General features: G+C 48.6%; 2 protein-coding genes across 5 annotated transcripts in view; both read right to left on the bottom strand.

Moving 5' to 3' along the window:
* MFSD13A (major facilitator superfamily domain containing 13A) overlaps positions 1-12654 on the bottom strand; it is a 294129-nt gene that overhangs the window by 150191 nt on the left and 131284 nt on the right. The window lies entirely within an intron of this gene.
* The window catches only part of SUFU (SUFU negative regulator of hedgehog signaling), a 138625-nt gene that overhangs the window by 35618 nt on the left and 90353 nt on the right, over positions 1-12654 (bottom strand). For 3 of the 4 annotated variants that reach the window (XM_053583064.1, XM_053583068.1, XM_053583066.1), the window contains exons 7-8: positions 6997-7153; positions 4400-4511 (exon numbers count right to left, since the gene is read on the bottom strand). In XM_053583064.1, the coding sequence (XP_053439039.1) occupies positions 4400-4511; positions 6997-7153 (269 nt within the window). The remainder of the gene's footprint in view (positions 1-4399; positions 4512-6996; positions 7154-12654) is intronic. The other variant, XM_053583065.1, reaches the window with a different exon arrangement.

Below are 12654 nucleotides of genomic sequence, written 5' to 3'. Positions count from 1 at the left end.
CAAACTCTTGGACTTAAGTGATTTTCTTGCCTTAGCCTCCCAAGTAGCTGGGACTAAAGGTCCCACAACGTCTTGCGATTTTTAAGACAGGATCTCACTCTGGCTCAGGCTGATCTTGAACCTGTGAGCTCAGGTGATCTGCCTGCCTCAGCCTCCCAGAGCGCTGGGATTAAAGGCATGAGCTACTGCATCTGCCCCCTACCATGACCTGTCTTTATGAGTTACTGGCTGAGGAAAGAAAAGGTCTTGGTATACTGATGCAAGTTCCCAGTATCTGAGCAATAGCTTATATATAGATTGCAAACATTCCCTCCAAACTACCATGGAGAGGTTGGAGAGCTAAGGCCAGACTCCATAGAACGGTCCACATCTGAACAGGTGATACAGAAAGAGAGGATGCCCAGTGACTTTTCCCCTCTAGACTGCTGACAGATGCTGGCAGGCAAGGTCTTGAAGCCAGACTGTCCTCAAGTGGCATAAAGGAGCTGCCTCTCATGCTTCCCAAACTCACCAGAGCAGGCAGTGGGAAGGGAGGCGCCAGCAAGCTGAAGGAGGCTTTTCTCAACTGATCATCTTGGGAAAAGCCAGATACAAATTTCATGGCTGGAATGTAAGTGTTGTGAAATGCTGAAGAAACCCCAAAGAGGGCCAAGGACTCTCCTTCCGGGAAAGCGGTGGGAGGAGGGCTGGCAACGGAGAGTAGGAGAGGAGCAGGTTACCCAGAGGGGCCTGTCTTTCTGGGAAGCAAAAAATAGGGCCTCAGAAAGAAATCCCCTAGCCCTGAGGTGTTAGAGGGGCCAGAGATAGGGTTGTTTTTGTTTTTGAACTTGAAGAGAACAAGGCCTTATGTCAAAAAGTAGTTCTAGTATAAATGAGCCAATTATGACACAGCTCGTTATTTCTGGGATTTGGAATCGCTGAGGCTCATGGCGTATCTTCCCTAGAGCTAAGTAAGCACAGTCAGCCTCAAACATGAGGCTTTAGCCTTGTCTTCAGTGTTATGTGAGAGGTCCCTATTCATGCTACAACCAGTTAGATGAGTTCCACCAGTGAAGGTCATTATCATCTTAAGGACGCAGTCTTGTATGTTCCTTATGGGGTCCCTAGAATGGGGTAAGGAGGATCACACCTGTTTTCATGGCTGATAGATTGCCCTCAGCTCTAATCCTTTCTGTCCTTGGACAAGTTACCTACTAGATTCTCTGTATCTCAGTTTTCTCATTTGTAAAAGGGGGATTTATAAAATTATTGACTTCATAAATTGGCTATGAGGATGAATTACATTAATGTAGGTATAAAGCGCTTGGAACATTACCTGCACAGAATAAGCACTATGTAAGTGTTAGATGACATTGAGGTGTGAAAAGAACAAGTGCCTGGCTCCTCCAAGTAGGCCAGAACCCAGATGTTAATGTGCAGGCTTCAGCTGCTCTGAGCCTCTGATCTATCCCGGCATCCTCCTTCGACCATATACAGACCCATGAAGACCCATGCATCAGACTTCCCAGCCCAGAAAGCCTGACTGAAGAGAAATCAGACACACAAACAAAATAAGACCCACACTGGTTGCTCCCCCAAAGGGAAAGGAGCAAACACTGGTGCCAGCACGTTTTGGGCTGGCTTTCTCAGTCGCGATCCATGTGGTACATCTGAAATGGGGTCAGGTCCCAGAGTGGGCAGCACAGATATTACAATTGTGCTTGCTAAACTGAACGGAGTCCAACATCATTGATCCTGAGAGACCTGAAGGGAGAATGTTCTTGGCAAAGGAATCATTTTTCAACCAATTGCTAACAAACTGGTAACCAGCACTGAGAACCTAGAGGAAATGTCCTGATTCCTTCAGAATGCAGATTCTGGCACTTTGTGGAGACCTGACTGGGCACTTAGGCTGCAGGGAAGGGAAATGACCCCAGAGGCTGGCATCTCTGATCTATTGCCACCCATCTCTTTATATTCCCAGCTAACTCAGGCCAAACAGTGGACGTAGCAGTGTCTCTGCCTGTGTCTACACATAGACCTCAGACCAGAACCAATACCCCACTGCCCAGTCAGGATATGGGCTGAGTCTGGGTTCATGTATGTATCTGGGAACCTAGAGCTACATGCCCCTTGTAATGACTAGTAGAGCAGCAGCTGGAAGTACACCCAGGTCAGGGAGTAAGATCCCAGACATGTCCCATAGGTACAACAGGGCCAAGTGGGGTGTATCTCTGCAGGAACCCTCAACCTTCTGCTCAGAAATCCTGACCTTTCAGAGGTAGGAGGGCCATATGGGCTGAGACTGTCTCCAAGTTATAGGCAATTTGCTTGAGACTTTAAGCCTATAAGTACAGTTCAGCACCCATAGCTCAGTGGTTAGGGTGCCAGTCACATACTTCAGGGCTGGTGGGTTTGAACCTGGCCTGGGCCTGCTAAACAACAATGACAACTACAATAATAAAATAGCCAGGCATTGTGGCAGGGGCCTATAGTCATAGCTACTCGGGAGGCTGTGGCAAGAGAATTGCCTAAGCCTAGGAGTTGGAGGTTGTTATCAGCTGTGATGCCATAGCACTCTACCGTGGGAAATAAAATGAGACTTTGTCTCATTAAAAAAAAAAAAGTCAGGCGGCGCCTGTGGCTCAGTGAGTAGGACACCAGCCCCATATAACGAGGGTGGCAGGTTCAAACCCAGCCCTGCCCAAAATGCAACAACAACAACAACAAAAAAATAGCTGGGCGTTGTGGCAGGCGCCTGTAGTCCCAGCTACTCGGGAGGCTGAGTCAAGAGAATTGCTTAAAACCCAGGAGTTGGAGGTTGCTGTGAGCTGTGACACCATGGCACTCTACCAAGGGTGATAAAGTGAAACTCTGTCTCTAAAAAAAAAAAAAAAAAAAAGTCTACAAGTATCTCTGGCTTCCCATCAGTGCCAACAAGGTCAAGAAGCCATGCTTAGGGCATAGAAAGGAGCATAGTGGTGGGACAAGGTATAGACTCACAGGTAGAGAGCTTCCAGGGGCCCCACGACCCAGGGAGGCCATCTGCTACTGCCAGGGGAAGATCATGGTGCCTTATGTTAGTTACTTCAGGGCAGCTGGCTAGAGAAACCCATGACCTAGAGTTGAAAGCTGCTCTGAGGTGATAGTGGAGGCTTCTCTAGGCTCTTGTGAAAGAGCTCAAATCTTATGACTTCTGGATGGGAGGTTCAACAGGTGAGCCATCTAGGGAAACCATGTTCCAAGAGTAACTACGTACTCTATGTTCTGCTCCCAGGAAGCAGCCTCAACTTTAACAAGCTAAGCCTCCTTTGCACCACTCCCTTCAGCTCCTTCTCCTGCTTGTTAAAATTCTACAGTGCCTTCAAGGTCCCTCTCATTCTTCCATCTCCAAAACACCCTCCCTCCCTATCGCATTGACCAATCTTTTCTACAGGGCACTGAATCACCACCACTTCTGAGGATCATGATCAGCAAATGGAGCTAGAATCTAAAGCAGCAGCTATTTCCAACAAATTGCATCTACAGCCAAATACACACCATTAAAAGTTAATTGCTTTACTCATGTCCCTCCAAAGAAAGAGCCTAGTGCACCCTGGATGGCCCCTGGGTCCTGAGCTTGCCACATAGCAAGTGTATAAGAAAGACTTATTAGAAGAAGGATGATCATGCTGGTCTTGCAGGATTAGTCCATCTCCAATTTGGCCTAAGACACAGTAATTTCCTCCCTGGCAGGCAAGGTTCTGGCTTTGGGCTGCCAGCTCCCAGGCACCCCCTGCCAGCAGCTATTCCCTAGAGCTGTACAGGGCTAAGGGCAGAGGGGAATGCCTAGCTCCAGCCCTGCCTACCATTTAGCTCCTATCAGAGGAAGAGAAGTTAGCAGGAAGCAGCTCTGACCTCTGGGGTGGCTACAATCTCTCACAAGGCTATAGGGTCCCTGGACAGGGAGTAGAGGCCTACAAAGGACTTCCTTTCCATTCCCAAGGCCCCAGTGAACGGAGGCAGGAAGAAGGGCCTCAGTAGCAGACATCCAGTGTGGGGCTGGCCAGACAGGGAGGCCCCCAGGGTTGCAGCTATCAGCCGGAGACCAGGCTCCAGGAAGGAAGGAAGGGCAACTCTGGCCGAGGCTGAGATAAGGAGGGGAATATGCTCAGTACAATGGGCTCCCACAAGGCTGGAAGGTCCTAAGTCAGATTTTGCCTCAACCTGGCCTCCTGTCTGTTCACGCAGCCCATGTAAATATTTACAGATGTTTATATCCACAGTGCACTGGGTCCCATCTGAGGCCCTTTGCTATGACCCACAGATCTGTGTGCCCCAAACCATGCCTGCTCTTAAGCCCAGAGACCCTGGGTCCATCCAGCAAGGGCTAGGGGCATAAACTGTCCTCTTGTCCAGTCCTGGGACACTGGGAACTTACGGGGCCCGGTCGTGGGTGAGGCCGTTCTGCCGCTGGGGGTTGATTGGCGGAAGGACAGGTTTGCTGTTTATCTCAAGTCCTCTCCTCAGAGTCTCTCGAATCTGCTCTGTATCTGCAACAAGACACCACTAAGTTGCCTGATGGCCCTGTGGGCTCCCAGCAACCTCCACCCTGCCCTTGAAATCTGGCTCAGTAGACATGCTGGGGAAAAGCCACCAAGGTCTTGAGCCCACTCTAGACACTCAAACATGAGAGGTGAATGCAGACTGTGAGGAAGCACTATGTTCTCAAGAAGCCTTGGGTCTGAAGAGCGCCCTTCTTGTAGAAGACCAGAGGTGGCCCTTGCACTTCAGAAGAGTACTCTTCACTGTCCTTTTCCTTCCTGTGTCACAGGCCTGAGGTTTGCACTTAATGTGGCTTCAGATGGACCAACAAGGCCTTTGCCACTGCCTCAGGCCACCAAGGACCCTTCCCATTGAAATGGACACGAGTAATGGCTGCAGCGCGCTGTCATGAACAGGCAGATGCCTCGTACATACCTTTCTGGATTCTAGGTAGTCAATTATTGTCTAGCCCTGCCACTCCTTCCCCTTGGGCTTGGGTCAGTGGGATGTGGAGATCATCCTCCCACCTTAGCCTACCTATCCCAGGGAACTTTGCCTCTCCATGAAGCTACCAAGAGCCAGGGGGAGAAGGAGGAGTCCCTTGGTGGCATAATTTCTTCACAAGGTGCTCTGCTGGTCTTTGGGGTGAAGCTTGCTGTCTGGTCCTCCATACTGACTTTTTTTTTTTTTTGGAGACACAGTCTCACTATGTCGCCTTTGGTAGAGTGCCATGGTGTCACAGCTCATAGCAACCTCAAACTCTTGGGCTCAAGTGATTCTCTTGCCTCAGCCTCCCTTGTAGATGGGACTTAAAGGCACCTGCCACAATGCCCGGTCATTTTTTTTTTTTTTTTAGTTTGTTTAGCAGGCTAGGGCCAAGTTTAAACCCACCAGCCCCCAATGCATGTGGCCGGCGACCTAACTGCTGAGCTACAGGCACCGAGCCTGGCTACGTTTTTTTTTTTTTTTTTTTGTAGAGACAGAGTCTCACTTTATGGCCCTCGGTAGAGTGCCGTGGCCTCACACAGCTCACAGCAACCTCCAACTCCTGGGCTTAAGCGATTCTCTTGCCTCAGCCTCCCAAGTAGCTGGGACTATAGGCGCCCGCCACAACGCCCGGCTATTTTTTTGGTTGCAGTTTGGCCGGGGCCGGGTTTGAACCCACCACCCTCGGTATATGGGGCCGGTGCCCTACTCACTGAGCCACAGGCGCCGCCCCCTGGTTACGTTTTTTATTGTAGTTGTCATTGTTGTTTGGCAGGCCCAGGCCGGGTTCGAACCCCCCTGCCCTGGTTGTATGTGGCCAGCGCCCCAGCCGCTGAGCTAGGCGCAAAGTCCATATTGACATTTTGAGCTAAGATTTACTTCTATAAACTGTAAACACATACAAAAAAGCAAATTAGTTGCTCAAAGAGTGGCCTTAGACCAGGGAGGAGATGATTACTAACTTTTTTTACTATTTACGTTGCTATAGTGGCATGGATTACTTCACAATTTTAAAAATATAGCCAATAGTGCCTGAAATTTCGGATAAGACTATGACCCCTTCTTAAATCACCTTTTTTGTCATAAGCAACCAAATTATTCTAATAACTACATACCTTCTCTCTCAACCTCTGATAAGCTTGGCACACCTTTAGAACAAGCAGGAAGGAAAGAAAGGGCTCAAATATTTGCACTAGGGGCTTAAGTTGTCCTTTTCAGAAAGAAAAAAACCTTTTATAAGTTTTATCTCTATGTAGGTATTTCATACAGTGCGACAGGCATGTTATTCTTCAAAAAGGAAAGACAAAGAAATAGAGAAAGGAAGTAGACAAAGAAGCAGTACACCATGTATATTTAAGTGGCTGCTTTTCCTTTGGAGTAAGCTAGGGACACCCCTTGCTAAAAACCACAACTGTTTCTATAGCCAAGGCCAGCCTGGACAACTTCCAACAGGACAGTCACATCCTCTTTCCCTAAGATCTGACCAGAATGCAGTGGATGTAGGGGCCCTACAGTTCTTTACTCTGTATCTGCAAGATGGAGGCAGGGACCATTTGCAAGCTGGCCTCTTACTCAGACCTCTCTTGCTGAATGCCTGGGAGGGCCTGAGGCCAGAGTGATCCTTGGATTTGGCATGGCCTTCAGCCCAGAGCTGGGCCTGTGTCAATTATGTGGGTGGCCGACATTTATTCTCTTGTACTTGGGTGGACTGTGGACTTTTCCTGTAACTGTTCTGTGGCTTCCACTCACCTCTATGACCTTAGATTGCAAGTGGAAAATCTAAAACACAATGGTCCCTGCTGGTGGCACATATGAGATACACACAGGAAACACAGCCAGAAATGGGCCCATAAAGCTCCCACCCTTGCTGGAAGACTTCACTTGCTATATAAATCAGAACAGGAAATAAACTGTTGAATGGGCTACTTTTGTTAGAGATCCATCCTAGAGAACCTGAAAACCAGGCCTAGGGAAAAGGAAGAAGGAAGGCTGGGTGATGGCTCCCACCTTTGCCAGAGAGCCGCCTGGGCTGTGTGCCGATGCAGATGCTCCGACTGTCCTCGTCATCCTCAGGGGGTCGGCTCAGGTCATCCCAGGCACACTTGGCACTGACACCGCTTAGGTTGGAGCCATCTGTCTCAATACCTTTGTCAACTCTCTCCTGCTTGAAAAGAACCAAAGAGCCAGAGTTCCTTCAGAGAAGTAGTGGCCCAAGACCACCAACATCCTCCCAGCTACCACTCTTCCAGTATTTACTGAGCCCTTGTAGGTGCTGAGCATGAGACAGATGCTGGAAGAGCACAGTGTCTGACCTTGTTTTGCATTGTTTACCAACGTATGAAGGTCTCTGTCAGGCTTTGGACTCCTTGGGGAACCAAGGATGCCAGCAGAAATGAACATCCCAAAGGAAGCTTCTCTACTATCAACCTTCAGGTACAATGGTCTTCACACTTGTTTCAGAGCCTCAACTCTGTCTACTCCATACTGGCCCATGAAACTGATATGGCTAAAATAGGACCTACTTCCCTGAGGAAAGGCGCGATCCTTCCTTTTCTTCTGATCTTGCAGAAGAACCCCCCAGTTTCTGCTATAGAAGACAGAGAAGCTTGCCACAGGCTGGAGAGGCTACACCTGCAGTTTCCCCTCTGACAGCTAGAGGGTGTGGTCACACAGGGAAGCACCACCAGACAGAAGCAGGGCTGGATTTCCCCTAGGTCACTGGTTTGGCAAAGAACTCTGAATGGAATTTCTTTTCCCTTTCTTAGACTGAGATGGAGGTCTGGAGGAAAGTGACTATCTGCAGACCCCCCAGATGGCCCTGCCTTTGTATTACCCTTGGTATTGCTTAGCCCAAACACTCTCTAAATGGTCTCAAGGAGGAACTGTACTTAAAACATTCCTGAATTTTTTTGTAAAACATAGTTCTGTGATGCTGAACTTTGGAATAAAGATCAGGAAAGCCTTAGCAACCTTATCCCTAACAGCTGTGTGGGCCAAATAAAGCTCCTTGTGACTGAGTACCTCAACAACTCTGCACTTCCCTGTTCACCTGCCCCTCTTTACCATGGGTCCACAGGCACAACACTGGCCTATGGTCAGGCAGGGAGCCCATTTGGGGGAAGCATAAATATTGTCCTTACTTCTTGGGACTGGTCAGCAAGTAGCCGTCTTCCAGATGCCCCGCTCTACTCTCTCCTCTTTTCCAGGCATAAACCTGAGCAAAACTGCAGATTCTGAGCACTGCGAGGCTGATGGGAGGGAAGCAGCTCTGTGCCCTCTGGACAGGGAACATGTGGACCCTGGTCTGCTTAGGGGAGAGCTTGAACTTTTCCCTCTACACTGGCTGTCCTGATCTGACACCTAGGTAAAGATCTGAAGATAGACACCTCTTAGCTCCCTACTTATTTTATAAGTGAAAAGAAAAAGTTAAGACCCAGAGAAGTACCTGTGGACCCATGGACTTGTTTAGGCACATGCCTGGTTAGTGGTAAAGCTCGGATCACAACAATACTATCCAGCTCTAAAATGAACCAACTAGAAACAGGTACCAGAGAGGATACAAGTGAACACAGAGGAGTTCATACTTGGTGCCACCAGGAAAGAAAGCTGTACTTTCTTCCCCAGGCTCCCTGCTTGCTTTTATTTATTTATTTTTTAATTTTTTTTATTGTTGCAGTTTGGCCAGGGTTGGGTTTGAACTCACCACCCTCAGCATATGGGACCAGCACCCTGAGACAGAGCCTTAAGCTGTCACCTTGGGTAGAGTGCTGTGACATCACAGCTCACAGCAACTTACAACTCCTAGGCTTAAGTGATTCTCTTGCCTCAGCCTCTCAGATAGCTGGGACTACAGGCGCCCACCACAACGCCCGGCTGTTTTGATTGTAGTTGTCGTTGTTTGGCCGGCCTGGGCTGGATTCAAACCCGCCAGCTCTGGTGTATGTGGCTGGTGCCTTAGCTGCTTGAGCTACAGGCGCTGAGCCTCCTGCTTGCTTTTAAAGACCACTAGGTGGAGCTGGGCATGGTGGCTCATGCCTGTAATCCCAGCACTCTGGGGGGCAGAGGCAGGTGGATTGTCCGAGGTCAGGAGTTTGAGACCAGCCTGAGCAAGAGCGAGACCCCCCCATCTCTAAAAATTGCTGGGCATTGTGGCAGGTGCCTGTAATCCCAGCTACTTGGGAAGCTGAGGCAAGAGGATTGCTTGAGCCCAAAGACTTTGAGGTTGCTCTCTATCCAAAAAAACAAAGACCACTGGGTGCTCTAGGTGCTGCTGGCTGGTCTCAGGGGAGCCTGAAGATTAGGGAGGGAACTGTTCTCAGCATACTGAGGACAGCTGCTACCCCTACTAGATCAAAGGACCAGGTTCTTTCTTAGTACTTGGCATTTATGATGGGGGCCAAACAACAGCCCACATTGCCCCATGCTGGATTCCAACATGGCTGCAGGACAAGGGCTTAGGAAAATAGCCTTCATGCTTCCTGGTTCTTGCATAAGCAGAAGCTATAAGGAAACCAAGTTTTCAACAGGGATAACAGAGGATCCTGGCATCAGTTTGAAAACTTCATGCTTAAAGGCATTAGGAAAACAAGAGGAATATCATATGTGCATGAGGGGCATTTATGCCCATGAGCTCACAGGTCTGCAGTAAAGTACCCAGGGACTGCTGGCTACATGTCCATTTGCCACCTCTCTCTTGCTCTAGCACATGGAACTCCTGGTGCTGCCTGTGGCCTACCAGAACTTTACAGAAGCAATAAAAGGTTCAGAGGCAGCAATGACCTGCAGTTGATGGAGGGAGTAGAAGGAGTCAGATACACAGCAGGCACATTATAAGCCATCTAATTCTTCTGCTTCATGAGCAACCCATAAGAAAGGCAGTTATGCTCTAGAGCAGTGGTTCCCAACCTGTGGGTCGTGATCCACAGGAACTGTATTAAAGGATTGTGGCATTAGGAAGGTTGAGAATCACTGCTCTAGAGGCTTCCAAAATTCACCTGCATGCCAAAGGAGTGCCTCTAAAATAGCAAAGACACCCAGGTTTGGTGGCTCAGGCCTGTAATCCTAGCACTCTGGGAGGCCGAGATGAATGGATTGCTTGAATTCAGGAGTTTGAGATCAGCCTGAGTAAGATCAAGACCTCGTCTCTAAAAAATTAGCCAGGCGTTGTGGTGAGCCAGCTACTTGAAAGGCAGAAGCAAGAGATCGCTTGAGCCCCAAGAGTTTGAGGTTGCTGTGAGCTATGACACACAGGGTGACAAAATGAGACTGTCTCATAAAAACAATAAAAAATAAAACAGCATGGGCGGCGCCTGTGGCTCAGTTGGTAGGGTGCCGGCCCCATATACCGAGGGTGGCGGGTTCAAACCTGGCCCCGGTCAAACTGCAACCAAAAAATAGCCGGGCACTGTGGCAGGCGCCTGTAGTTCCAGCTGCTTGGGAGGCTGAGGCAGGAGAATCGCTTGGGCCCAGGAGTTGGAGGTTGCTGTGAGCTGTGTGAGGCCACGGCACTCTACCGAGGGCCATAAAGTGAGACTCTGTCTCTACAAAAATAAAAAAAAATAAAACAGCAAAGATGACACTGAAACTCTTCCAGGTGGGTCACAGTAGGTTATATCTAAAGATCCCTTTACACATCAAGGCGTGCCAACCTACCCAGGGCAGGAGCTTGGAATCTGACTGCCCAGAATGGAAAATGTGTCAAAGGAGTGGATGGGATTGTGAGACCAATCAGTGCTCACGACTGCAGGTGGGCTATGGGGCCAATATCACCTAAGCCACTGTCTATTACAGAGTAGTGGTGGCCATGGGGTGTTTACATGAAAGAAGGTCTGTATTATTCTCTACTTTCTTTCTTTTTTTTTTCCCCAAGATAGAGTCTCACTTTGTTGCCCTGAGTAGAGTACCGTGGAGTCATAGCTCACAGCAACCTCGAACTCTTGGGCTCAAGCAATTCTCTTGCCTCAGCTTCCTGAGAAGCTAGGATTACAGGCGCCCGTCACAACACTGGCTATTTTTTTTTTTTTTTGCAGTTTGGCCGGGGCCGGGTTTGAACCCACTACCTTTGGTATATGGGGCCGGTGCCTTACTCACTGAGCCACAGTCACCACCCTCGAATATTTTCTTTTCTTTTTTTTTTTCTTTTAGAGACACAGTCTCACTTTATTGCCCTCAATGTGGTGTCATGGCTCACAGCAACCGCCAACTCCTGGGCTTAGGCAATTCCTTTGCCTCAGCCTCCCAAGTAGCTGGGACTATAGACTACAGGTGCCCACCACAACGCCCAGCTATTTTCTTGTTGCAGTTCGGCCAGGGCTGGGTTTGAACCCACCACCCTTGGTATATAGGGCCGGCGTCCTACCAGCTGAGCCACAGGTGCCGCCCCTCGAATATTTTCTAAAGGCGAACGTACTTAGGACAGGTAGGAGTATGTTTCGGACAATAACTAGTTGCAATAGTGATAATGGAAGCTCAGGCACATACACCGGCTGGGCCCGGGTTTCACTGACTAGCTCACCCAGAGCTAGTGTGCAGCCCTCTCCCTGCACTTTGGCTGAACTAATTCTAGTCAAGTCATGCACAGGTTAGAAGTTAGATGGAAGCCATTATGAGTTTGTGTTTCAAATGAGCTCTGTTTCCTAGGTTGGGTAACCAGCCAGCTTTGGTGGCCCTTAGCTTGTGCTAACCTAACAAACTACCTGGAGAATCTTCCTTTTGAAAAACAAATTTCCACCTCAGCATTGAGAGAGAAGTCTGACTGATTTCCACTTCTGAATTTGTGATCCTGGAGGCACTGTAATTTTGCAAAACATTTTTTAAATCCCCCAAGCTCAGGTTTATCCATTAAATGGGAGAAACACCTGTTTCCCCAGCTTGTCATTCCTGGGGAACAGACCCCATATACCCTCTACCCGACCTCTCCACCTCCTCACCCCCAGGCCTCCCCCACTCCCGTCCACCCCCAGTAACATATGGGACTCTTTATTTTTTTAGACTGCCTCTCTTTTGAGCCGGCTACCTCAAAATCCTTTTAGAACAAGACCCTGTTACCGTTCTAACATCTGGCTATTTTTAGAGATGGGGTCTTACTCTAGCTCAGGCTAGTCTTGAACTTGTGAGCTCAGGTGATTTGCCTACCTCGGCCTCCCAAAGTGCTGAGATTACAGGTGTTGAGCCACAGTGCCAGCTCGCTCTATCTTCTTTTTGAGAGACAGAGTCTCTCTGTTGCCCAAGCTGGAATGCGGTGGCCCAATCATAGCTCATTGTACAACTGAACTCTTGGGATCAAGTGATCCTCCTGGTTCAGCTTCCTGAGTAATTGAGATTACAAGGTACATGCCACCACATCTTGCTAGTTTTTTCTTATTTCTTTATTCTTTTTTAGACGTGTCTTGCTGTGTTGCCCAGGCTGGTCTCAAACTTCTGGCCTCAAGCAATCCTCACAGCCTCCCTGGGATTACAGGTGTGAGCCACAGTACCCAGCCTGTGTACCTTTTAAAAAAGGGTAGTAGGGGAATGAATACTGGTAAGCAATCCACGATACTTATTTACTTTCAGTGCTGGTGATCTGATTTGATAAAAACCTATTATATAATTTATATACAATAAAATCTGTCATTTTTCAATGCAAAAATATAAGTATCTGAGACTAGTTTTCCTGGGCTAAAA

The sequence above is a fragment of the Nycticebus coucang genome, chromosome 3 (genome assembly GCF_027406575.1).
Source record: "Nycticebus coucang isolate mNycCou1 chromosome 3, mNycCou1.pri, whole genome shotgun sequence".
NCBI classification, from domain to species: Eukaryota; Metazoa; Chordata; class Mammalia; order Primates; family Lorisidae; genus Nycticebus; species Nycticebus coucang.
The sequence above is the reverse complement of the archived record's forward strand: the minus strand, read 5'-3'. Positions and strand labels throughout refer to the sequence as shown.